The 26,018-nt window shown below is 42.8% G+C and overlaps 1 protein-coding gene across 1 annotated transcript in view; it reads right to left on the bottom strand.

Moving 5' to 3' along the window:
* Nucleotides 1-26,018, bottom strand: part of ofcc1 (orofacial cleft 1 candidate 1) — a 122,019-nt gene that overhangs the window by 49,325 nt on the left and 46,676 nt on the right. The window contains exons 16-20 of the mRNA XM_070435674.1: nt 22,369-22,608; nt 17,332-17,595; nt 16,388-16,722; nt 15,160-15,181; nt 14,556-14,736 (exon numbers count right to left, since the gene is read on the bottom strand). Coding sequence (XP_070291775.1) covers nt 14,556-14,736; nt 15,160-15,181; nt 16,388-16,722; nt 17,332-17,595; nt 22,369-22,608 — 1,042 coding nt within the window. The remainder of the gene's footprint in view (nt 1-14,555; nt 14,737-15,159; nt 15,182-16,387; nt 16,723-17,331; nt 17,596-22,368; nt 22,609-26,018) is intronic.

The following is a 26,018-nucleotide window of genomic DNA, read 5'->3' as shown; positions in this document are numbered from 1 at the left end:
GATATATTAAATGATAATCATATGGTCCAGCAGTGGTGGTATTTTTCTAAAAGCAGCCAAAAAAAGGGACGTAAAAAAGCCGAAAACAGCATGCCCGCGAGGCCATAACCGAGGCTTTCGGTTAATTAAGTCATCTTGATATCATCTTATGAGAAGTTTTATTTGTTATTTTTTAAATGTGCTCAATTTTCTCGAGGTTTAACTTAACATTGTTTTCTTTTTCTCCCAACCCCTACAATTACCTTAACATCTTCAGTTTTATATGTTGCCCCATTTCCAGGACACTGGCAAAGCAAGATACACATAAATGAGTTTCATTGAGAAAATGGGAAAGCAGTAGGTATTTGGGGTATAGTAAAGAGAATTATGGCATCGTGACTCAGCTGTAGAATTGGAGTACATCATATAATTAGAATAGCATAATGCCCGTACTGCCAAATTATCAGAATTATTTGCAGCTGAGAGGGACTGGGAGCCTGGGCTCTCTAACCTAATCAGAAGTAGTGAAAAAATATGTTCCACTTAATTAGGAGGCCTTGTTTGACTAATAGCTGCCTGGGCCTTTTTTAATGCGAGGAGGAGGCTCTTACATGCAAGGCAAGTGTAGGAGAACCAATGAAACGCTAGCGCTATAATATTGCTACAGAACTGGCAGAGAGAAAGGGTAGTCAGAGGAAGGTTCTACCCAAGCCAAATATCCCCCCGAAACGTGTTTTGGCCTCGTTCATGAGAACAGGCCTGCTTGTTTACATGAGGTAGCCATTCTTCCCTGTTTTTCAACCCAAAATGCAACATGTGGCCTTTTTATAGACTTGATGGATTTAGGATTAAAACATGGAAATGGTAGGTCCCATAGCGAACCATAAATAGCGGTGGAAACATTAGGATTCGCATGCACCTGGGATCAACAAACCAAAGGGGCTACCCTTACTCTCCCCCTCTATAAACACAGCACTTAGCATCCCAAAGCAGGTTGTTTTCCATCACCTAAGTATAATTCTGACCTTTAAAAAACAATCCAATGCTTTGCGGTGTGGTATCGCTGCAGTTTAATAACCCCTCTGATTATGGCAGGGGAAACAACTAATCACAAGTGCTCTGGAGAGATCTATTTGGGTGATGTACACTGGGAGGCCCCAAGAAGCCTCATGAGAATTGCATCAGTATTTAACATGGTAGTTTCATTCTCCTCGTGACCTTGTCTTCATAACTGCAGGACATTGTCACCAGAGAGAGAGAGAGAGAGAGAGAGAGAAAGAGAGAGAGAGAAAGAGAGCGAGAGAGAGATAGAGAGAGGAGCAACAAGAGCTGCTGCATTCCCAGCATGCATGTGTGAGGTTCTTCTCTGCGCCAGGCAGGTTGCACATCACGCTACCCCACATGCCACTGCACACGCTCCCAGCAGGCGTGTTGGTGTGTCAAAGCTCCATCACGCTCCCCTCTCGTTCTCTCACTTTCTCTCTCTCTTATCTCACCACACGTTCAGGGTTAGGGGGGTGTAGGTAGGGGAAGGTGGTGATGGTTGACGTTCAGGGTTAGGAAGTGTAGGTAGGGGAAGGTTGTGGTAGAGGTAGGGGATGGAGGGGGGTGTAGGTAAGGGATGGAGGGGGGTGTAGGTAGGAGATGGAGGTGGTGGTGATGATTGGCCAACTAAGACTGCATCCTTCCATCAGGGCCCACTGGCAGACTGTAATCCCAGAGCCATGGGGCTCCAGGCCCACAGAAACCTCCAGAGTGTGTGTGTGTCAGGCACAGGATTTACACTGGGAACGGGCCAGCCAACGAAGGGTGAGACTGACAATAGCGACCTAGCCCATACCGACAAAGCTCATGCACTCACGTAAAAGACTGGTGTGGGGAAAGGACGCTGGAATAGTCTACCCTACAAACATAGCGATTGCCACACATGCCATTGCCAATGCAAATAATTGAATCCAATGACTACCCAGAGAACAGGGAAAGGTAACAACAGGTCAGTCGAAGAGCAATGGCTCAGACAGTGTGCTTTGGCTAAAATTGACAATACCCAAAATGGTCGGTCAACGTCATATTTAGATATACAAATATGTCTGTCAGACAGCTGATAAAATCAACGGTTACAGCCTGTCAGCTTATTAGAAGAGCAACTCGTCAGCAATGTTGTTCTAATGAAAAATCAGGATCCCGTGTTTATTTGTACAAGGAGAGTGTGTTCTGTATGTTTGTACTGCAGTACATTAGTCAGTATGTCTCTGTCTTGTAAAAGTCACTTCCATCCAAGCATAATTTATTGTTTTAAAAACAATTTTGGGAAAACTACTGGAATGAGTCAAACTTTTTCAAGATGTTTATTGACTTGGCAATATTTTTCAGTGTTCATGTCATCCAGATAACATGTGAAGACAAATGAACTGGAAAAGAGTGGCAGAGCAGCCTCACCTTTGCCCCTGCCCTCTGTGCACTGTGAACATCTCCTCTCTCTTTCTCAGTTTCTCTCTTTCTCTCTCCAAGGCCCCATAAAGGGGATGTGGGAAACACAGCTCAGACCCAGACCAGACGATACCAGACTTGCCAGGCCTAGGAGGGCCTTTCTCTGATCATATGCCCACTTTGCCAGGGACGAGCAAATGGCGTCAGGGCAGGGACCTGCCTGTTAGAAAGCTGACAGCGCTGATTTCCTTGAAGTGGGAGCAACATCTAGCGCGACCCGGAGGGGTGAAGGCAACATGTGCTCCCAGGCCACGGATGCAGGAAAGGGCTCTGGGAACCTGTGGTGGGTGACCGCTCGTCACCTCTACCCACAACTCCACCGAGCATTACATCAGATTTGATTGACCCCTGCTGGGTTCTGGTTTGGAGTAGCGCAGTATGTGGGATCGTTGAGGAAGGTTGTTGTTGTTTCAGGTGGTTCTCTCTCTCTCCCTCTCTCTCTTTCAGGTTCCAGTCGTTCCTCTCTGGTTGTTGTTTACATCAGTGTGCACTAGTCTTTTTTGTCAATGCACTGTCAAATCAGCGATGCACTTCAGTGCAATATTTAGATAACCAACCCATAACAAAGCACAATGTGTTTTCATAGCCATTTCCAAACTGACAGGCATAGAAAAAAAGACTTACTTTTCGTTTTTCTTTCCAAAAGCAGAGCGGCGTTGCCGACAGAGGGAGAGAGGGGCTGCCCCCTACCCCGCCAACAGGTGAGCGTCGTCGATTCGTGACCTGGCGGTATTTGGCCAGCCCCTCTCGTCGTCACACACACAGCCGGAGAGGCAGGCACTCAAGCGGCGCCTTGCCAAGCCCTGCCGGGGAACGGGTGGAAGGGAAGCGTGGATCTCCAACCCATCAGGCTGCAGGGGAAAGTAGGTCACTGTGTTCCCGACTTCCTGGTGACTCCACGGAATGCCACAATGAGAACAGTTAGGGTTCCGAGTCTCACAGAGGAACAAAACAGAGTTTCTGAGATTTCCCCCGTATGCCCTATGGACTGCAGCATGCAGCATTTGGTGTTGTGCTGCAACAGTGCAACTGTTACATTGATGGTAGACTGAATGAATGGAAGGAAGCTAATGGAAGATAAGGTACCAGAACAGAGAAAGACTGCACTGGGTCAACTATGCTCTGATGGATCATAAAGACCTTAGAAAGCATTAAGGCCTCTGACCACCCATGAGAGAGATGCCTTTAAATGAATGATTACTACAGTTCAAATACCAGAAATCAATTCAACAGAACCAACCTAATTTCTAAAGCTGCACATACAGTAATTCTTCAAAATGTCGGAATCCATTATTTGCGGCAGAAATAAAACTGAAGTCGAAACAATCCTCTATAACAGTATGTGACAGTGCAAAATCCAAACGAGCGATAAGGAGACATACACAACGCTATCAGACAGTAGAGCTTCTCCTCTACCAGTTTCAGCATGGACTGAATCTACTGTGGGGATACTTGCATCATCCTGTGGCCTCTGGAGGCGAAGGGTGTCGCTACACTTTGTCTTATCTTTCTCCCTTTCTCTTTCTCTAACAGGAAAGTCACAGATATAATTGATATGAGATTTAGGGGGTACATTTCAGTGTAATTAGAGTCTTGATAATTGGGCTAATTAGATCTAATTGTTATGTGAGAGTGAGTTTGATTAAAACAGGTTTCCCCAAAACGAGAGAAAAAAATATTTAGTTGGATACCATTGCTGCGACACACTCTGCAGTCTAATTAATGCACAAACAGAGGGGGAAAGCAAAACACATTTGAGGGACAGATGATTGTGGACAAATATGTTTTCTGTGATGACCTGTAGTCCTCCAGACCAATATAGTTGACTAATGAGTACTGGCTCCTCATGAGTACTGGCTCCTCATGAGTACTGGCCCCTTGTGTCAATGCTGATTGGGTCTTTAATATTATTAGAGGTGCTCATGTGTAGAGGTCACAGTTTAAACTTCAAGTACTGTTATCATCTTAAAGTTCAAGTTGGGTTTCACAAATGCAATGAAAACTTTGCTAACAGATAAAAAGGCAACTCCTCCCACAACAGATTACACCAAAACCCACTACAATGAAATCAGGAGGAGTTTGCGTGGCCCACTAAGGTTGGTAATAAGAGGCTGTTAAAGATAAATGTAAATGCAGCTAACACTTTCCTGTTCATTTCCTATTTTATATGGAATCAGAAATGTCCTAAAAATACAGATCCACCATTGACTTTAAAATGCTGTGTTGGATTGTTACATTGTTTATTGGTCAGTACAGTAGGCTATAGTAGTCAGTTCAAATATGTTTACCTTAGTGAAAGTTGTTGCAGTGGTATCCAGTAGCAAATTGGCCGTATCAAATTACAACACTAATCAAACACTTTGATTTTATTCACTCTCATTCTTTTGAGAAAGGTGCTTAAGAAGTCTCCACTCGCAGACATCAAATAAGGTAGAAGGGTCGGCGAGTGTCTTTCATGTTTCTTCAAACAGATATCAACTGAGTAGGAAATTCCTGCCTTTTCATTTGCGGGGAATTGTCTGTTATTGTCAATACTTGCACTTAAGAGCATTGTGTTTTTCTTTGAAATTGTAATTCATGGTTAACGGTTATTATCGTGCAGCGACGTATGTTTTGGGATGAGTTGCATTTGAGGTTGGCAACAAATACCTTACTTTTTGATATGCAAATCGAAGGGGATAAAACTGAGAGGGGAATATAATCAAAACTCCAAGAAAGAGAGGGTTGAACCAGATACTGCCCCATTGAGCTAAAACTTCAAATGGAAAACATTATTTATGTAGGCCCGCTATATTATGTACAACACACAACATTCAATGTCTTTTATCATCTGCCAGAAGGTGTTACTGATTTCTACCTCGTTAGAAACAGTAGAGTGGTTCATCTTAGGGAAGACTTTATTCTCTAGTTCTTGTTAGCGATGATGCACGGCGTGTTTGCTCTTGTGTGGGTAAATGGCATTCTTGTCGAATTAATATCCAGCATTGTGTATTATCTTAAAGGAAAGGTCAATATTGGCATATGATTTGCAATTTGATATGTTAATGATATTCCTGGGAATATTGTAGCGGTTGTTCTCCTCCTCGTCTGAGGAGGAGCATGGATCGGACCAAAACGCAGCTTGTGGAGAATACATGTTAATTTATTAAACAAGACGAACACGAAGCACACTTGAATAACTACAAAACAACGTAGACAGACCTGAACATGAGAACTTACATATAACGAAGAACGCACGAACAGGTACAGACTAAACAAACGAAACAGTCCCGTGTGGTAACAACACGGAAGACAATCACCCACAAACAAACAGTGTGAACAGCCTACCTTAATATGGTTCTCAATCAGAGGAAACGTCAAACACCTGCCCCTGATTGAGAACCATATAAGGCTAATTTCCAATGAACCTAAACATAGAAACACATAACATAGACTGCCCACCCAGCTCACGTCCTGACCAACTAAACAAAGCTAAACAAAGGAAAATAAGGTCAGGAACGTGACAAATATTGTTTGAGCTTCATCAAGATGCCTTCATAAACCAAATAGGTTATGGTCAAGAGAATAAGAATCTTGAGGTTAGTTGCAACCTGAAAATACAAAATACTGTAGTGTATGTTTTGAACAATATTCATAGTAGCCAGTGTGAGCGCGGTGTGTATATCTGATTTGCCCTAAAAACAAGGCTCTCATCAATGGGCTCAGTCTCTCGTGGTTCTCTAGATGGCAGTAATATCCCTCAATCACCCGAATATGAATCCAGAAATTCTGAATAGAACACAGAGCTCCAGCACACGGCATCACAGATGACATCATTACAGTAAGAAGAGTGGAATGGTGAATAAAACAATACAAGAATCCCCGTATGCTTGTTCCCCATACAGTCCTCAGGTGCTAGACATGCCCAGCATAACTCAAAAAGCACTGCAGGACTGTTTGGGATATTGAGGAAAGACAACATCAGTGCCTCTGATTGCTGTGATGAACAGATGTAATGTAGGGCGAGTGAGCTCTGCTTGAAGTTTGAGCTCGGTCTTAAAACGTAATAAATATGGGAGTAGCTTTCTAAGGCTTTAGTGCATTATAGGGCATAAAGGCAAAATTGTAATATGTTCCACAGCTTAACACATCTTGAATAATCAACCAAGTGTCCTCAAGTAAAAGTAAAACACACTTTAAATGTTTCCCGTCGTATAGTCCGCCCATACAAGTTAGATTCATTATGTGTTTTTCTCTCCCACTTAGCATTGTGTCGTCATGTTTGTGGCTTCATTTTTGTTGTCGTGGTAATGATTTTAATTCCCCTGGTGTGTTCGGGAGATGCCAGAGTGTAGTCTCTGATCTTGTTTAATATGCCACCGGAAGCTATAAATTACAAACTACTCTGAAATGAGGAAACACAGGCCCCTTTTTAATCCCCTGAGAGCGTGAGGCTTTCCCTCTCATTGTGATGGGTGCAGATTCGCCTTGTATTCATTTATGTTCTCAAATCTGAAATAAAAACAAATACCTGCAAAACTTTGTTTCCAGTTGAAATAAGCAATACCCATTTTATATTATTTCAATACTCTATGAAAATATTTTTTTCTCAAACGTGTTTGGCAGAGGTGTTTTATACCATGTGTATCCTGGGCTGTTTGTGCTTGATACATCCCTGTTTTCTCATTAAAATCAAATGCTATAAGCCACAATAAAGAGAAAACATTTGCCCAGCCCTCTTATTCAGTTTGTATTGCAGGGGAATTGAAAACCAACTAACCACACAGTGACAGAGGCATGTGTGATGAGCCAATGTTGCCATGCGCACCCCTTTAAAAGATCTTACCCCATAGCACCAGGGGAGATACATAACCACGATGGGGTTGGAGATATCGTCACTCACTTTTTATAAACAAAGATATAAAAATATATATATGGGGGACTGGAAATGATGCAGACAATTACTTTGATAGAAGCCACAATCTATTTGCAATATTAAAGCTGATCCACCCCCTATAAAAATTTTAATTGGTCTTATTCACAATGCACTACCTAAGATGTGTGAGTGTGCCATCATTTCTATAGTAGTTATTATCGAGACATTCTGCGCTGAAATGGGGCTATCGCGGCCCCGTTTCCGCGAGGCAAAAAGCTGTCGTCACACACATTTCCTTCGCGCTGCGACTGGAAGTTGTATAATGAGTGGTGAGACTTACTGTAGGGAGAACGTATACTCCTCCATCTCCTTAGCCCAGAGATTCTCCCTCTTCTCCGATGATGCTACAGCCGGAGCTGCTGTCTCCTGTTTGTCAGCCTGGCCCTGCAGAAGCGGTGGAGGTGCGGCGCTCCCTCTCACATGGGCGCTCGAGCTATTTATCTTGTTGATTGGCTTCTTCTGTTGGGGAGAGCACAAATTGGGGGGGGGGGGACAACACATGCGGATGTCGTTTGTAATCAAAGCAGGCAGAGCAGGAAACGGGCCCCGATCTATCTGAGGATCACATGGAGACAGTGCATCACACTTTTGAGCCACTGTTCTCTTCCAGTCTCAGAACTGAATGACACCCAAATAACACATCTCTGGAGAGGAGCAACTTTGATGAGGGACAAACAAGGCGTAGATGGAGAAATGCAGCAGAACGTATAGGGCAGCTGTTGCTGTTATTTACACTAGTCGTTGACTGGTGTCAACACAGTCAGAATGAAGGTAGGAAGTGGGTTTTAAATATTTCACATGCAGAGGTACTTCAGCGCCTGATATTATTTGTTAAGCCCGGCAATGTGTTAACGGCTTGCTTTACCTCGTCCTGTCAACTAGTGCTGCCTTGCCCTTGGGTGGGCTTAGGCTGTCTGCTAGCTAGAAGTTGTGAAATACTTCCTGATTATGTTAATCAGCTCCCTAGTTTGAAAAAGAGCCTTCCGTCTCTCTCTCTCTCCTCCACCTGAGAGAACTGTGCCCAGGATGTAGTAAATAGGGTAAGGCCCCTATAAAAGCCCCATTGGTTTTCATAGTGCAATCTTTGCCAAAGAAAGTGTGAATTCCAGAGTGATGATCACAATAAAAAAGGTGGAGAGAGAGAGAGAGAGAGAAAGAGAAAGAGAGAGAGAGAGAGACAGAGAGAGAAGAGGAGAAAAAACACAGGAGATATATAAACCACAATGTTCTCTGGTGTCTCTACAATACATTTAATGCAATATCTTAAGAGCCAGATTTTCCACTGCGATTCCTGCCCTCTGGGCTGAAGTGGTCGCCTGGAGAAAATACATTTTAATTAGCCTGGCACCGTAGGTTGAGAGGGGGCTGAAATTTGATCCCCCGCGCCCAGGTTGGGGCAGGTTTGAGATCACCGCACTTAATCATTAGACAACTGGCTTCAACCGGGTGACATTTGACAGAGTTAGCAGCGTTTAAAACCCTGCAGCTTTGTGGCTTCAGAAAAAAGAACACCTCATATCAACAAACTTATTCATTTAAGAGGTCAGCAGTGCTGATTATTGGCCGTCTGGAGACTAAGAGCCACTTGTAACGCGGCTGTAGAGGGGAGCTTGAGGAATAAAGGCTTGGGAAGAGTGTGAGGTGGATAGGAGCTCATGTGGTGTTTATGCATCATCTGCTACAACAACTACCACGTCACAACAACATCACAAACACAACATCACAACAACATCACCACAACAACATCACAACCACAACATCACAACAACAACATCACAACCATATCACCACAACCATAACATCACAACATCAACATCACAACCACATCACCACAACCACAACATAACAACAACAGCATCACAACCATATCACCACAACAACAAAATCACAACCAAAACATCACAACAACAACATCACAACAACATCACAACCATATCATCACAACAACACAACCAAAACATCACAACTATAACTTCACAACCATAACATCACAACAACATCACAAAACCCATATACATGCCAACAAGCAACAACCACAATATCACAACAAAATCACAACCAAAACACCACAACTATAACTTCACAACCATAACATCACAACAACATCAACAACAATAACGTAACAACTATAACGTAACAACCATAACATCATCACACAACAACAACACAACAACAACCCACACAACCTCACAACCATAACATCACAACAACATCACAACCAAAACATCACAAACAATAACATCACCGCAATAACATCACAACAAAACATCACAACACACAAAGGAGGGCACAATAGCAAAGCAGAACTTGAGACAGCAATGCCAGATCAGCAAAGAAAAGTAGTTCTGCAATTACCACTTCAAAGTATGGCAGGTAACGTACTAGGCTTTGGTTCATTTAGCTTAAGTCCTCTGTAGCTCAGGAAGAGGCGTGTTCGGAGCAATAAAAAGGCCTGGCTGGCATTGCTGATTTCACAGAATCAGCTGCTTTGGCTTGTCAAGCAGATCAAAACTGGCTTTGAAGACCAAAAAAATACCTGTTAGTGTGAAATTATTTTGACAAATCTCAGATATAACGACGGGAGGTGTGTGTAGGGCTGGAGACGGTTTGGTGTGTGTGTGTGTGGGGGTTGGGGGGGGAGAAATCTATTTTTCCTAAATCACATTGTTACCTTGTAGTGCATCCATGTCTCTGCTTTCTCTGTGTAGGGATCTCTCATCTCCTCTATTTTCTCAGGGACCACTACTGTGGAGTTCTTCCCTGCCATATAAGAGTGAAAGAAAGAGAAAAAAAAGAAAGATTCATTTTTATTTTTATGAGCAAAGCACATCTGGCAACAACAGTAAGAGAGAGAAAGTACAGTAACACATCATTATTTATGTCTGATTTATGAAGACATTTTTTTATCCTGGTTCTGCTTACTGTAGGAGTGCTGGTAGGAGTTGACCAGGTAGGTTGTTAAAAAAGAAAACAAGCACTAAAAGTTTGGGGGGAAAAAATGTATTTGAGCTAAAATATCTCAAACCGTCAGTAAACAGTAGGATGAAACAATGATTATATACACACAAACAGCATGTCTATATATCTGGTAACTTACATATTGACTAACACCTATTTGTCACATACAGTATCTAGTAACTCAAATAAGAAAAATGAAATACAATTTAAATTGGGATATAAAAAAAATACAAATTCCACTGTTGCACTCTTAAATATTTGTTAAATCACAATTTTTATCAATCAAAAGGACATCATTTATTTAAGCAACCAATCAATAAAATCGTCCTGCATAATTGACTATATAATTACCAAATAATGTTTCAAAATCATGTAGATTATTCCTAAAATAAAACAATCAACACATGATTGCAATATTGTTAAAATATTTCTTCCCACTTCCAGTGGTGCATACTGCACATGTGTGGTGTGTAGTGATCATAGTCAGAGGCAGGTAGTAAAGTTGTTGCGTTGTTCTGTCAGGAGAGTTTGCAAAAGCAACAAAGTCTAAGAGGCTGATTTTCCTCAGAGAGAAAGAGAGAGACTTATGAAACGTCCCTGCACACACATCTCCCACAATCTAAGAAGCCAAACCTTCCGAGCCTGAACGCTCTAATGCATGCAATTAGACATGATGAAAAATCGAAAAAGAAATTAAATTTGGTTGTAATACATTTCTCCATTCTTCTTTCCTTTGGAAAATTACTTTTGAAGTGTTTTTTCCTCCCCTTTTTCTTTTCTCTCTCACTCTCTCTCTCTCATTTTTTTGCTGTAATTTAAATGGTAAGCCGCCAGATGTGTGTCTCATGCTTGAAGAGCCGGAGCTTTGCATTATTTAGCATATTAACATTCACAGAATTTAAAAAAGGGTTCTTGCATTGCCTGGAGGTTCTAATTAAGTAAACCTTAGCTTGATACATGTAAAAATTTCACTATGTGAAACTTTTTTTCATCGCTTTTTTTCTCGTCTTCTTCTGCAGCCAGTCACATCTATATAATAAATATGGAAACCTCTGAGATGATATAATTTTTCTCTCTTGCTGCGGGATTAAATATATCAGTAATAATAACCTTTAAATATAGGCGACATATCAGCAAATCCGTCTGACGGCTAAAGTGTACTTAATAGCAAGACTGTTCAGCTTCCTCCTGGTTTCGGAGACTGACATCAGATTTAATTCCAACCCAGATGTAGTTCTTAATTACCAGGGCTTTGCTGGTAAACATTAGGAATGCCTACAGTTACGAGGTAATAAGCTTATATCTGTTATTTTCAGAGTGAAGAATATGTTATTTTTTCCCTGATCTGTCATGTGATTGCATAACTATTTAACTCTGGCTTGCATAGTTAAGTCTTTATGTGTGCTGTCAACATTCAAAATCATAAAATGTTCTGTTAAAGAGATCCTACAGTATATACCGAATTCAGTTTTTTTTTTTTTTACTGTGACAGTTACTGTACTATAAGTCAAACATGAGATGTAAGTTCTCCCGAGTGGCGCAGCGGTCTAAGGCACTGCATCTCAGTGCAAGAGGCACTGGTTTGAATCCAGGCTGTTTCACATCCGGCTGTGATTGGGACTCCCATAGGGCGGCGCACAATTGGCCCAGCGTCGTCCGGGTTTGACCAGGGTAGGCTGCCATTGTAAATAAGAATTTGTTCTTAACTGACTTGCCTTGTTAAATAAAGGTAAAAATGTCTCCTCATAGAAAAGCCAGAGACCAATAGAGATGGAAATTGAGAAGGTGTAAGAGAATCAATAACAGAATGGCACTGAGTCAATGACCCTTGTAGTCAAATGTACAAACATTATTCACAAACTTGGGTGTGTTTAACATGCCTTTACTTTCAAATGCATTCAACAGACAATGAGTATAATTTTTTGCTATAGGTCCTAAAAATATAATGAATTCCAGAAAAATAAGAATATATTAAACAAAGTAGTTACATCGAAATAATACAAACTCAGAAGTACCTTGCTTACGGGTTGGAAGTACTGCAGAAAGTGACGGGCATGCAGTTAAGCGGTACAGCTGAGGTCTGATATAAGCTCACTCACTGTTAGAGGACAAATTCATTGTCATTGTTTGTGTGTTAAAACACCACCGCCGCTGTGGACGGAGAGAGAGAGAGAGAAAGAAAGAGAGGAGAGAAGAGAGAGCACCATACTGCAGCTTCGGGTTTAATTCACCAACCCTGATTCTCAGATGGTGTTGGGCCAGAATTAGCACAGTGTTGACAGCTATAGGCTATGTCCATGAACTTGGAGGGCTGCTGCCACAACCCCAGTGTTGCTCCGAGGGTAGAACAACAGCTTCCTTGTTATCCAGCTGGTTCTCTCTGAGCTGGGAGAGAGAGAGAGACAGACAGAGTGGGGAAGAGAGACAGAGAGAAAGAGAGAGAAAGAGAGAGCTGGGAGAGAGAGAGAGCTGGAAGAGAGCGGGAGAGAGAGCGAGAGAGACCTCGGCTGGAAAACATGGCCCCGGGTCCACCACACTGAGAAGTCCGTTACTGCTAGTGAAAGCCGACCAGCCGAGCCCTTTCCACTCACCTGGGCTTCTAATTGCCCTGTGATTGGTCCAAAGTTGACCGCGGAGCCAAGGTCAGTGAATCATTGATTACCCGAGAGTGCCCTCGCTGCCGGTATTCGGTGGCGGGGTTTTATATTCAGCGATTGTTTCGACTCACAGCGATGTGGTTATTCGAACGTAACATTGTTTACTCGACGACGCAACTCGAAGTAGGATCACGGATCTTTGCAGTCTCACTTGAAGCTTGGATAACATGTTGGAATATTATAGCAGTGATTAATAAAATGATCTTGTTGAAGTACACTTCACATCTCCATCTCTGTTCATTCATCAGCATAGAGGACATGCTGTATGTATGCGATGGGGGGGGGGGGGGGGGGGGGGGGGGGGGGGGGGGGGGTTAAACTAAACAGTGTTCCCCTTGGGTTCTGTTTGTCCCAATCTGTAACATTCACTTTGTGGGGTTACTCTTGTATCTATACAAACAGGCTTTGACATAACAATAAAACATCAATGTAGAATATGGACAGTGCAACATTAATTGGGGGACCATCGCAGACTGGTAGAGATATAAGGTTATAACGATATAACGTAGTGGTAAAGTTTGACTGGAATGACCAATACCCTAACCCTGAGGGACCTTTATCCTGAATGTTCAGGGCAGCGTTCCAGAGACAGATGAAAAATCCTCGAAATTGTGCTCAGGGGGGGTATTATGATGCAGTATGATGCATTGGCAAAACGAGGGGGAGAAAAGCAACAACACAAAACTAAACCCTCTCAACTCTGATCCTCTGCATCCAGTTACTGATCCACTGACGGCAATCATAGAACACAGGCCTAATCTAATTAGTCATTTGGATTCAAACAAACTCAAGTGTAACCGGATCATTCAGTTAATGTGAAAGGTCAGTTAACCCACACCGCCTCTGGCGACTCTCGTGTGTTCAAAAAGGCAAATAGACTTCGATATGCACGGAGCAAACAAAGTAAAACCGGATTATGATTCTCATATGGTAAGTTTACTTTTCTGACACAACAAAGTCAACAGTGAAGAATGGTTATACATCAGAGTTTTTTCATAATTTCTCCAAACTTGGCAAATATATTATTTGGTATAGTCATCAAGGATGGGGTTGTCAGTCACTTTCTTGTCTGTAATAGACACCTCATCCAGGGCTGTGATAATGCGAGGGAGATTAATTAACTTAAGGCCCCAGGAACGCACAACTTTCAGTCTGACTGTCAAGTAAGACTATGTGTGTGTTATCCTATGACAAGAGGTCTCCATATACTTGTCCTGATTCTGAGGGAAGCACATAATGAGAAAAGCTCTGGCGTTACACGCACAGAAAGAAAAAGGAATCTCTATACATCAAAAACAGAGAGCTTCCTCCAAATGGAAGGAAATGGTTGAGGCCCCCGACTTTGACAGAGTGCTGGATAACAGAAATAATTTGTTCCTCTCTTTCCTCGCTGAATTTGATTTCCAGTTGTGGGCTAGGTTAAAGTTGTCTATCCAATCTCTCTCCTCAGAGCTTGACGTAATCTCTCCATCTGAATATCATAACTCCGCTCCGAGAAGTAATGCAACGTGAAAGGATCCATATGCAAATGTGACACAAACGTCAGCTAGACTTACGGAGCGGTGCCTTAACGGGCCTCCGCGAGGTGCTGTGAGGGACACCTTTTGATCCGTTACTCAAGGTACGGATCAGGTTCACTTCTTCTCCAGCCACCTCCTCACCTGAATTTTCTCTGTTGTTCCCCCCTCTTTCTTTTCGTAGAGTGGAGGAGGTGGGTGTGGAGGACTGGTACTTTGCCTGTGTGGCAGAACATAAATCTCAAAGAATGCTCTTGTCGGGGACACTTCCCTTGTGGGGTGTTAGGATCTCAGTGGGAGGTCAAGGGTCGCACTGCAGAGGAAGTGACAAGCTGTGAAATGTAAAAGACCAATTTCTTCCACATGTTGAGGCGCTCGAAGAACACTCGGAGAACACGGCTCGAGCTGTCAGCCGACATCACGTTTAAAATGGGCCAGGTTGCTACCCAGCAGACCTGTCACAACTCATTTGTAATTAAAACGCCCGTCTGATGTTTAAAGCTCCAGCACTACCCCAGAAACTTTTTCGAGGACTGTTAAATAAAGATGAGCGCCCTGCCAAAAAAAGTGATGTATTAATAACAGAGGCCTGGTCGTCTTTGTACTAGATCAATACCAAATGAGCCTATGTTTGATTTCTGACGTTGGCCAGGATGTTTCCTGACCTGAAAACCAGGGGAAACAAGAGAAGTGTGTTTTAAGTGAGAAACTGGCCGCATTATCATTGGTAATAGCAGGCCGGTATTATTCACTTCCTCTCTACAGATGGACGATGTTACTCTTTTCCACCTGCCTGTCCTTTCAGCTGAGAAACACATCCATGTGACCGTACTGAAGAGGGACTTTAGTAGCCTCGTCCCAGATCTGTTTGAGCTGTATAGCCAACTCCTATGGTCATTGTCATGCCAAATGGACCATAGAAGTTGGCTATACAGCACAAACTGATCTGGGACCAGGCTAGGACTGTAGTGCCAGGACATTCCCATACCAGGACATTCCCATTTCATCAATGAGTTATAATAAATCACAAGTCCTCATATCTAAAGTAAAGCTTAAGTGGCAACAATAAACTATTCAAAGATTTCACAATGCTGTGGTGTCAACTGGACAGGCTGTGTACTAGACAAACACCCCATGCCATGAGAATCAGTTCTCTGCATAAAAAATGTCAAATACTTCAGGAGAACAAAAATGTGTGAGCCACACTGGCTTCAGCATTGTGCTGTCGAACCAAGTGTTACGAAATGTGTTTTTAGGTGGTTGTTGTTGTTTGCTTGTACTCGCGTGCAGTACGAACTTACCACTAGAATTCAAATCATACTTAGTGTATCTTTTGAATACATGCAACATGTCCTATGACTTTTATCTCAGCGTGAGGCTGGGGGTTTTCTCATCTGTTGTTTCCCAAACACATTGAGCACATCCACATCTACAGAAGAACAAAATATGAATATGCTAATGGCGCACGGAGAGGTTATATGAGTTCCTGCTAGAGAACTAGCCGTTTCCTCATTTTAATAAAACATTTGATCTATTCCATAGTTTCCATTGCATAACATCCTTCTAGTTATGAGTGTTTGTTTGTTGTGTAGAATGGAATGAAATGTTCAATCTAATTTGAAATGGGCAATGTTAGTAATACACTCTGGTACTATAACTGGTTGAAATGTATTTTGCAAATATATTAATCAAATCAAAGTTTATTGGTCACGTACAATTTTGCAGACGTTATCGCAGGTGCAGCAAAATGCTTATGTTTTTAGCTCCAACAATGCAGCAATATCTAGCAATACAATAGCAATACTGACAATACATAGTAACTAATAATAGCACATGATAAACACCAAGGACCTGCCTCAGAGCACAATCACCTCCTTTGACAGCCATGGAGACCTGCCACTCTGTCTGTGACATTAGGTTTAATTTGTCCCCCACTGTGGCCGCTGGCAGTAGGGGGTGGTGGGGGTGACGGTGGGGGAGCCCTACCTGGCAGAGTGGAGGAGGAGCAGGCAGAGGAGGAGTGTGAGGCAGACAGGTGGAGAGGGGACCCCCGGTGACACGGCTTGACGCCACCTCTCCCCCGGCTGGGGCTGGAGCCGCTTGGGCCTGCCTGGGGGGGCGAAGGGGGGACGAGGAGAGGAGGGATCTGCAGGGTGACACTGTGCTCCTCATCCCCTCTGGAGCTGCCACTGGGGAGCTTCCTCACCTGTAGAGCCATTATGGAAAGGAAGGAGGGGGGTTGGGGGGGATACAGAGCGGGAATGAGTGCATGAAGCAATGATACATTTAGAATTGATAACAGTGGTGATGTCACTGCTACTTGTGTTCTACACGTCTACTGCAATGCATCAATAATGACTGTCTGTACGGCTACTCCTTTATGTCTAAAAACCACTAGATATTAGTTGCGATAATTATTCCTATTGATAGGAAAAATACACTTGGGACAAAAAATGCAGAGGAACTGTAAATAGAGAAACCTTTGTTCTGTATTTTAATTAAATTAAGCTGCTGAGTAATTGGATCAATGCATCACCTCAAATGCATCCGGATATGTTTAGTAAATATGTGGTTTATTTACAATCTGGGGCCAATTTACAATTTCTCAGCTAAAACCATTTACCACACATAATGTCCCCTCATACCAACCACCCAGCTTCTCTGATAATGGTTCAAATCAGGTGACTGTCCATAGCCCCTGGGCTCAACATTCCCAACTGAAATGGACACACACTCACAAACACGGAAACAACTCCTTCGCCCACTCTCCCTCACACACGCTACCATCAACCCACACATTAACACACCCTCACACCTGGAAGTACAGGTTACACAGCCAGTTGTCCAGGTCGGCTGACATAAGGCCTTCTATCTTGCGGAACTGGTCGAGGTGGGGGTGCGGGAGCCCCCTGAGGATGGGGGTCTTGAAGCGCCCCTGGACAGTTGTGAGGGTGGCATGGCAGACAGGGAAGGCGGCCCAGCCCAGTGTGGTGCCGACCTGGCTCCGCTCCCCCGTCAGGTCCAGCAGCCTGAACAGCAGGACCATGGAGGGCAGCATGTCACACGACGCAGGCAGGATCTGCACACACACATACATGGATACACACACACACACGGATGCACGCACACACACACACACACACCACACCACACACACACACACACACAACACACACACACACAACACACACACACACACACACACACACACACACACACACCCCAGCCACACACACACACACACACACACACACACACACGGATGCACACACACATACATAGGGGGGCAAATAAGACAGGAGCCCTCAGGGGAGATTGTTAACTCTCAAACCACAACCTAGATCATCATTCCTCCAAATCCTCCTCTGTGTCCTCTACTAATCTATTTTCCATGTTACGCTATGCAGACTGTCTCTGCATGACAGCCTACAATAGATTATATTAACAGTCTTAACCGGTCCCACAACAATGTTGGCATTAAACTAAGGTTTGGGAAGAGATGAAATGATAAAGACTGGTTTGAGAGAGTTAGCTGAGCGACAGGAAGTGATCAACACATTTCGATTGTTGAGAGTCTGGGCGCACCACACACCTACTAATATTTCTCTCCAGAAATGTGCCAATGTTGGCAAAAAAGTAGTATTTTTAGATACTACCTTTCACCAAAGGGTATAGCCTACATGGCTCATATCAGGCAGGTGTGCTATTTTAGCAATGGGCATTCTCCTGCCGCCTAACGGATGAAGTACCATAGTGGCTAGGATATAGATGGCTGAAGCATGCATTTGTTTAGGCTATCCCAACCGGCTAATCATTAGCTAGATCACAAACTCTTAAGTGTTCAGAATTTTGGCATCGATACCAATACCAACTATAATGATCCTCAATACCATAACGATACAACTGTGAAAGAAATGCCTTAAAGTCAAACATACAGCACTGTTACTGTACAAAACAATGGTCAACTCTCCATCTGGAGAGCTAGGCCACTGGGTGTGCAGGCTTTTGATCCAGGTTAACAAGGTCCTTCCCTCATTCAGTAAATCAGGTATCAAATGGCTATAATTCCAAGCAAGTTAGCTAAGCAGGAGGGCTCTAGACTGACGTTTTCCAGTGCCAAGAAAGACATGGAAAAATGTGCTCAGGGATGTTCAGGGAATGCATGATGGATATCTTGAGGTAAAACATGTCAAAATAGGATCCAGAATAATCATATATATTTCGAGATTAATTTGCCTGCATGTTTTTTTGTGAATATTGGCCTAGGCTATAGCCTATGCTACATAATACCGGCAGAGGAAGTGGGAACACAAAAAAACGCCTTAGCGTTTTCCTGAGAAAACCTTCCATTGTTAGGCCTGCATAGGCTACTTGATGTATTCACCACAAATGGTGCGCTCAATTATCTCAATTACATACCTTGATTGTAAAGCGGCGTTATTTCCTCTATATTGACTGTTGAGAAGTAATTGTTCTACTCACATAAAGCTGAGACTCTCCTATTTTTTTAAATAACAGTAACAGTAGATGTTTTAAAAACTGTGTCAATTACATTTTGAAATGTTGCTCAACTTGTCAATAGTCAATGCTTGCGCTTATCAGAATGCCTCTCTCCCTTTACTCCATGTGCAATTGGGGGAGCGGGAGTGAGAGCCAGAAGCGAAATTACCGACTAAAGCAAAATTGCTTTCAGTCAAATTGCTTTGGTGTCAAAAATGTTTGGTTCATCATCCCATCTTAGATAAATTAATTTAAGACTTAAGACAGTTTTAAGGACCTGCGGACACCCTGGAGATATTAACGTTCATTTCCCTGTGAACCCAAGTATGTACATTTTACAGTAACATGCCTACCATGACCTTAACATACTGAGAGCCACGTTACAAAATCACGCATGCAGCAGCAAGTAGAGCAGTTTGGGCTGTGCTCGCAGATGACAAACAGGGACTCTTATTTACCCAGAGAGCAGTAGACTTACCTTCTGCTTAAAAAATGAACTGACAACGAGGAGCACGCCACTTCATCAATCACCAGGGGGGAATATTTCATCCCTCTATTAGTTGTAATGGAAAACGGTGAAGACTTGTTTTATCACATAAATCATGTGTATCCCCCGCTAATCTGCTTTTGGTACCTACCTGAGAGAAATGATGGTGGAAGTGTCTGACTCAAGACACAATTTATGGCATAATATTGCATATTATGGATATTGAAAAATATTTCATATTGTTCATTTACCGTAACAGAACTATAAGCCACATAAACAGGGAGGCGGGAGGTAAGGAAAGAGAAAGAGAAGGGAGCGGAAGGCACAGTTGCCTGAGAGAGCCTGCCAGGCCTGGATGAGATGCACGACAGGCTTTCTCAGGTGGTGCAGCAAACAGAAACATATGGTCCAGTGTTCCAGTGTGCCTTGGCCTGGTGGAAACGCCTATTAAACCATTAAACTATCACATTTCATTAAAAACAGACTGATATTTGCTGCCCCAATCTTGAAAGGAGAGAAAAAAAGGAATGGAGGAAAAAGAGGGGAAAAAACGACTGTCCAAACTAACACACAAGATGACTCAATTTTTGAACTTTATCTATTGTTCCTCCGTCTCTGGGAAATTAATTTAAAACACTTTCTTTCGGAAAAAAAAGGAGAAGAAAAAAGTTGAGGAATTAGAACAATGACTGGAAAAAAGAAAGATGAAAGGCTGAGGGGGGAAAAAAGACAAGATTGGGTGAAAATCCAAAGATTTAGTTTATCATGCCATGGTTTCCATCCTCTTCCTCCCCTTCAATATTAAGATGTTGGATCTTATGCTTCTACCCACTTGAAGTAAACACTGTGTTAAGACCGTGGGCCTGACACCCTTCATGTGTGCAGCCTCCTCGCAAGAATCTTTAAGACAGATCAAATTGAAGTGCAGTGTTCCTGGTAAAACGAACCCCAAACACACACACAAAGAACAGGGGAACCAAAAACAAAAATAAGCTCCTGGCTTCCTCCTACTGTTGCTAATTCCTCATTTCCTCTCAGAAGGCACCGCAAACACACTCCCAAAATCGCACGATAACGTGGGCAAAGAGAAAAACACTCGAGCCAATCCAGATAGTCTCAGACAAATCTGATCAGCAGTGGTTCCACAGCTAACAACAACATCTATAAATAAGAGCCAGGGTTGGGGAGAGACTAGAGGGTTGAGAGTGACACGAGGTGTTTGCAGTGCCGTACTTAAACCCTTATACCTCTGAATCAGATCCTACAGCCTTTCCCAGCGAAGTCCGCATTCAGTTTCGGTGGCTTACGCCGTCCTTTATGTCAGATGGAGCCTGAGACAATATAATCAGGAGACTGAGGCTTGATGAATACGCCCACCTACTGTAGCAGTGCATTGACAGTGGCCACATGCGATAAGGCCCTTTAGAGTTGCCATTGGAACACTGACTATCTAGACAGTCCTTCTGCATCTTAACACTTTGGAAAAACGGATCAGGAGGGAAACAAATTGTGGATTAGCTTTTATAGTTTTCATATGTTGGTATCAGCATTGCATCAGGCATCTTATAGCAATGAATAAACATGACTTTCTGGTCATCATCCACCATCTGACATTTTTATTGTTGTTAGCATTTGTTGTTGTAGTGCCAACAAGTGCTTTGAACAGTACAGAGATGATTTAGGATTAGGTTACATTTCGAAGGGCTCCCTTTTAAAAATGTAAAATGTTCACAGGGCTCTCTTGTGAAAGAGACCTTGGTCTCAATGGGACTCCCTGTTAAAATAAAGGTTAAATAAAAAATACTTAGAAGACCTAAAACTGTGGCACATGCTACTGCTATGCTAACCATCCTCTGAAAACGCAGCTGAACTAATAACGTTCAATAGAATTTGGAGTGAAATGTTTTAGTCAAACTGAGTAACAAGTATCAAGACTTTATCCAGGGTGTTACAGTGGAAATAGTTTCATTTGCCAAGTTCCACGTCTAAAAATATCACTGTAGAGGCCTACTTTAGTCTTGGGCATACTGCATGATGGCTGCTCATATAGACTTCTGGAAAATACACTACATTTTTCAGTGCATTTGTACTTCATTTTCATTCCAATAAAACACTATGCCCTTATATAAATGAATAATAGATCTCTCTTTTGATTTACATGCATGGATTAAATGTCATGTTTGAAAAGTTGCTGTTTTATTCATATTGGATTTCCCCCAAGTCAAACCTAGAGGCTCTCACTGGCATATTTTAATACAATGTCTCTCCATCCTCATATACACAGTTACTGTTTAATATAAATTTTCATAACCCCTTTCAATCTACAGCCTACACTGCAGCCAAAGAGTAAACCATTGGAAAGAAGAGAAGTTGGAATTATTGCGGTGGAAAACAAATTAAACCTACAGCGTGCTGTAACCGTTATTTCAATACCGCATGTGTGCATTGTCATTTTCTAAATCTGACAGATAACTCCTGTTTGTTTTTAAAGATAGTATTTAGCTAATTCAGTATTGGGTTTCATGTCAAAGACTTTTACCCCTCTTGGAAGTGAACGTGTTTTAATCCAGAGCCCCTCAGTGTCAGAATTGCTTTCAGATGAAGAATATGTTTTTTATTTTTTTCCTCCATCATTGCACATATCTCAAGAACTATTTCTTGAGCGGCTTCCCCGAGCATCGTTTCAATAAAAGAGGGTCTTATTGAATGAACTCCCATCGCCACAAATCACATCCTGTCCTTCCCCTCCTGAATAAAAACACATTACTCTCAATAGAGGAAGGCCAGGATGGGGGCCTAAACTAAATGTGTTTGTCACCCGATTGGAGCGGAGGAGCAGTCCCCATCCCTGTGATGCTTACGTACGGTGAACAGGCTCTGGTTGACGTGCAGCTCTGTGTCGTAGAAGTGGCCCCCGTGCTCCACGGGCTCTGTGGTCCCAGCCCACTGCTCCTCCTTCAGACAGGACCAGGTGAGGGCGGGGCCTCCCAGACGGCTCTGAAGAGCCACACTGAGGCTGTAGAGGCCCCTGGGCAGCTTGTCCCTGACTGCCCGTAGGCAGCGCACACGCACCTCCATGGGCTGGGGACTCTGCGACCACTCCACCTGCAATACATAGAGAAGGTTGTGTTACGGTTACTGTCACTGCAGCAAGAAACCAGAGGTCAAGGAACGCACCCCTCACAGACACAGCACTGGCGTCTCCCTCTCTCTCTCCCCCCTCCCTCACGCTCTCTCTCTGTATCTCTCTTCCTGCGCTCTCTTCCCCTCCCTCACTCTCTCTGTCCCTCTCTCTATCATTTTCTCCCTCTGCTCAGACAGCGTGCCACTGCCTGCCTCTCCACCAGACAGCAGACAGTGTGCATCATTCTCACTCACAAAGGAAATGCATTACCCTAAACATATAATGTGTAGATCCTGTACTGTAACACAAGCATTGCTGCTTAACAACTCAGAGTAATTTCTGTTTAATTTGGAAAGGAAAGCCTGGTACAGTATTTCCCCCAAACTGTATACAGTTGAGAGAATTATTCACAAAATAAAAACAATATTTGCACATTTCAGTTATTGGCTGTTAAAAGGGGAAGCATATCAGGTTGGAAATCCATCGAGGGGAGGGATTCAGTTGAAAACGTTAAAGGACAAACACTCTGGATTAATTCAGGAAGCAATTCATCTGTGAGGGGAGAGGGTTAGTGTCTGAGTCTGTGACGAAACTGTAGCCAATCACAATGAGGTTCCGGGATGAGCTTTGTTGCTGTTTGTTTGTTTTGTTGGAATGGCCTCATTTCAAGGATATGATGAGCAATAGGGGAAGATCGTTGGACTATTAAGGAATTCATTCTAGATGATCACTGAACAATAAAAAACACTCATTCAGTTTCCCTTCCTGAATGGCATCCTCAAAATACAATTTTGTATGAATTAGCCATCATCATTAATTACAAAAGTAAATGTGTGCATACCCTTATGTGCTTATGTTATTGTATTTATGTAATTATGTACAACCTTTTCACAAATTTTCACAAATTGGCATGCATTCAGCATACAGAGAACAATATAAACTGGGTGGTTCGAGCCCTGAATGCTTATTGGCTGAGAGCCATGGTATATGAAGAACGTATACCACGGGTATGACAAAAAATATGTATTTTTACTGTTCTAATTACATTGTTAACCAGTTTATAATAGCAATAAGACACCTCAGGAGTTTGTGGTATATGGCCAATATACCACAGCTAAAGGCTGTATCCAGGCACTCCGCATTGCGTCATGAGAAAGAACAGCCCTTAGCCATGGTAAATTAGCCATATACCCCCCCCCCCTGCCCTCAGAACAGACTCAATTCGTCGGGGAATGGACTCTACAAGGTGTCGAAAGCGTTCCACAGGGTTGCTGGCCCATGTTGACTCCAATGCTTCCCACAGTTGTGTCAAATTGGCTAGATGTTATTTTGGTAGACCATTGTTAATACACACAGGAAACTGTTATGAGTCAAAAACCCAGCAGCGTTGTAATTCTTGACACAGACCGACGCACCAGAAACCTACTACCATACACCGTTCAAAGGCACTTAAATATTTTGTCTTGCCCGTTCACCCTCAATGGCACACATACACAATTCAATTGTCAAGGCTTAAAAATATTTTTTTAACCTGTCTCCTCCCCTTCATCTACACTGATTGTACACTGACACAAATTATATAAAAAAGGGATCATAGCTTTCACCTGGTCAGTCTATGTCATGAAAAGAGCAGGTGTTCTTAATATTTTGTATACTCAGTGTATAGTGTCGGTGAAAGGGAAATTTGGCATATTTGGCAACCTGGTAGCTAAAGAGTGATAGATGACCAGGAGCCTATTTTAAGAGCGCTACGGGCGAGATCCTGGTACCTAGTATTCACCTACCATAAAACACACACACGTGCACAAACATGGGGCATTAATATTACATTTCCCTTCATGGATTATTAAAGTACATTATCTATATCGTACAGTAGTGTTGAGGGCCTAAAAAGGTTCCATGGAACAGTGCATCCTGGTACCTAGTTATACATAAATATTCAAACATTAAGCATGCAACAAACAATATACAGTCCCTTCTGAAAGTATTCACACCCCTTAACTTTTTCCGCATTTTGTTGTGTTACAGCCTGATTTTAAAGTGAGATTTTGAATCACTGGACACACAATGCCCCATAATGAGTCAATAATTATTCAACCCCTTTGTTATGGCAAGCCTAAATAAGTTCAGGAGTAAAGGTTAGCTTAAAAAGTCACATAAGTTACATGGACTCACTGTGTGTGCAATAATAGTGTTTAACATTATATTTTAATGACTACCTCACCTTTGTATCCCACACATACAAATATCTGTAAGGTCTCCCAGTCGAGCAGTGAATTTCAAACACAGATTCAACAACAAAGACCAGGGAGGTTTTCCAATGCCTCGCAAAGAAGGGCACCTATCGGTAGATGGGTAATAATAAAATAAACAGACATTGAATATCCCTTTGAGCATGGTGAAGTTATTAATTCCACTTTTGATGGTGTATCAATACACCCAGTCACAACAAAGATAAAGGCGTCCTTCCTAACTCAGTTGCCGGAGAGGAAGGAAACCGCTCAGGGATTTCAGCATGAGGCCAATGGTGACGTTGAAACAGTTACAGAGCTTAATGACTGCTACAGCAGAAAACTGAGGATGGAGCCACAACATTGTACACTGAACAAAAACTATTTCATGAGTTAAAATAAAAGATACCAGAAATATTCCATACACCCAAAAGCTTTTCACTCAAATTTTGTACACAAAATCCCTGTTAGTGAGCATTTATCCTTTGCCAAGATAATCCATTGCTGATTAAACAGCATGATCATTACACAGGTGAACATTGTGCTGGGGACAAAAAAGGTCACTCTAAAATGTGCAGTTTTGTCACACAACACAATGTCACTGATGTCTCAAGTTGAGGGAGCGAACAATTGGCATGCTGACTGCAGGAATGTTCAACAGAGCTGTTGCCAGGGAACTGAATGTTCATTTCTCGAGCATAAGCCGCCTCCAACATCGTTTTAGAGAATTTGGCAGTACACCCAACCGGCCTCACAAACGCAGACCACGTGTAACCACGTCAGCCCAGGACCACCACATATGGCTTATTCACCTACGAGATCATCTGAGGAAGGGGTGCTGAGGCGTATTCCTGTCCAAAAAAAGCCCCTTTGTTGGAAAAAACTCATTCTGATTGGCTGGGCCTGGCTCCCCAGAGGGTGGACCTGGCTCCCAAGTATTTTCTCTTAACCAAGCTACTCCCGCTGGTTATGGCTACCTGTGTCACCCTCGCTCCACCGGCCGTGTACTGTAACAACTCCAAAATCTAAATAACTGAACTGTCTCCGTACTGTCTCTTCATTTGAATACATTGCCTACAAATCATTTTGCTCCATAACCACTATCCTTGTGTACCGTCCTCCTAACACAGAACCCAAAACGGCTGCGCACGTGCGCCATT

This window comes from Salvelinus sp. IW2-2015, linkage group LG27, assembly GCF_002910315.2.
Source record: "Salvelinus sp. IW2-2015 linkage group LG27, ASM291031v2, whole genome shotgun sequence".
NCBI lineage: Eukaryota > Metazoa > Chordata > Actinopteri > Salmoniformes > Salmonidae > Salvelinus > Salvelinus sp. IW2-2015.
The sequence above is the reverse complement of the archived record's forward strand: the minus strand, read 5'-3'. Positions and strand labels throughout refer to the sequence as shown.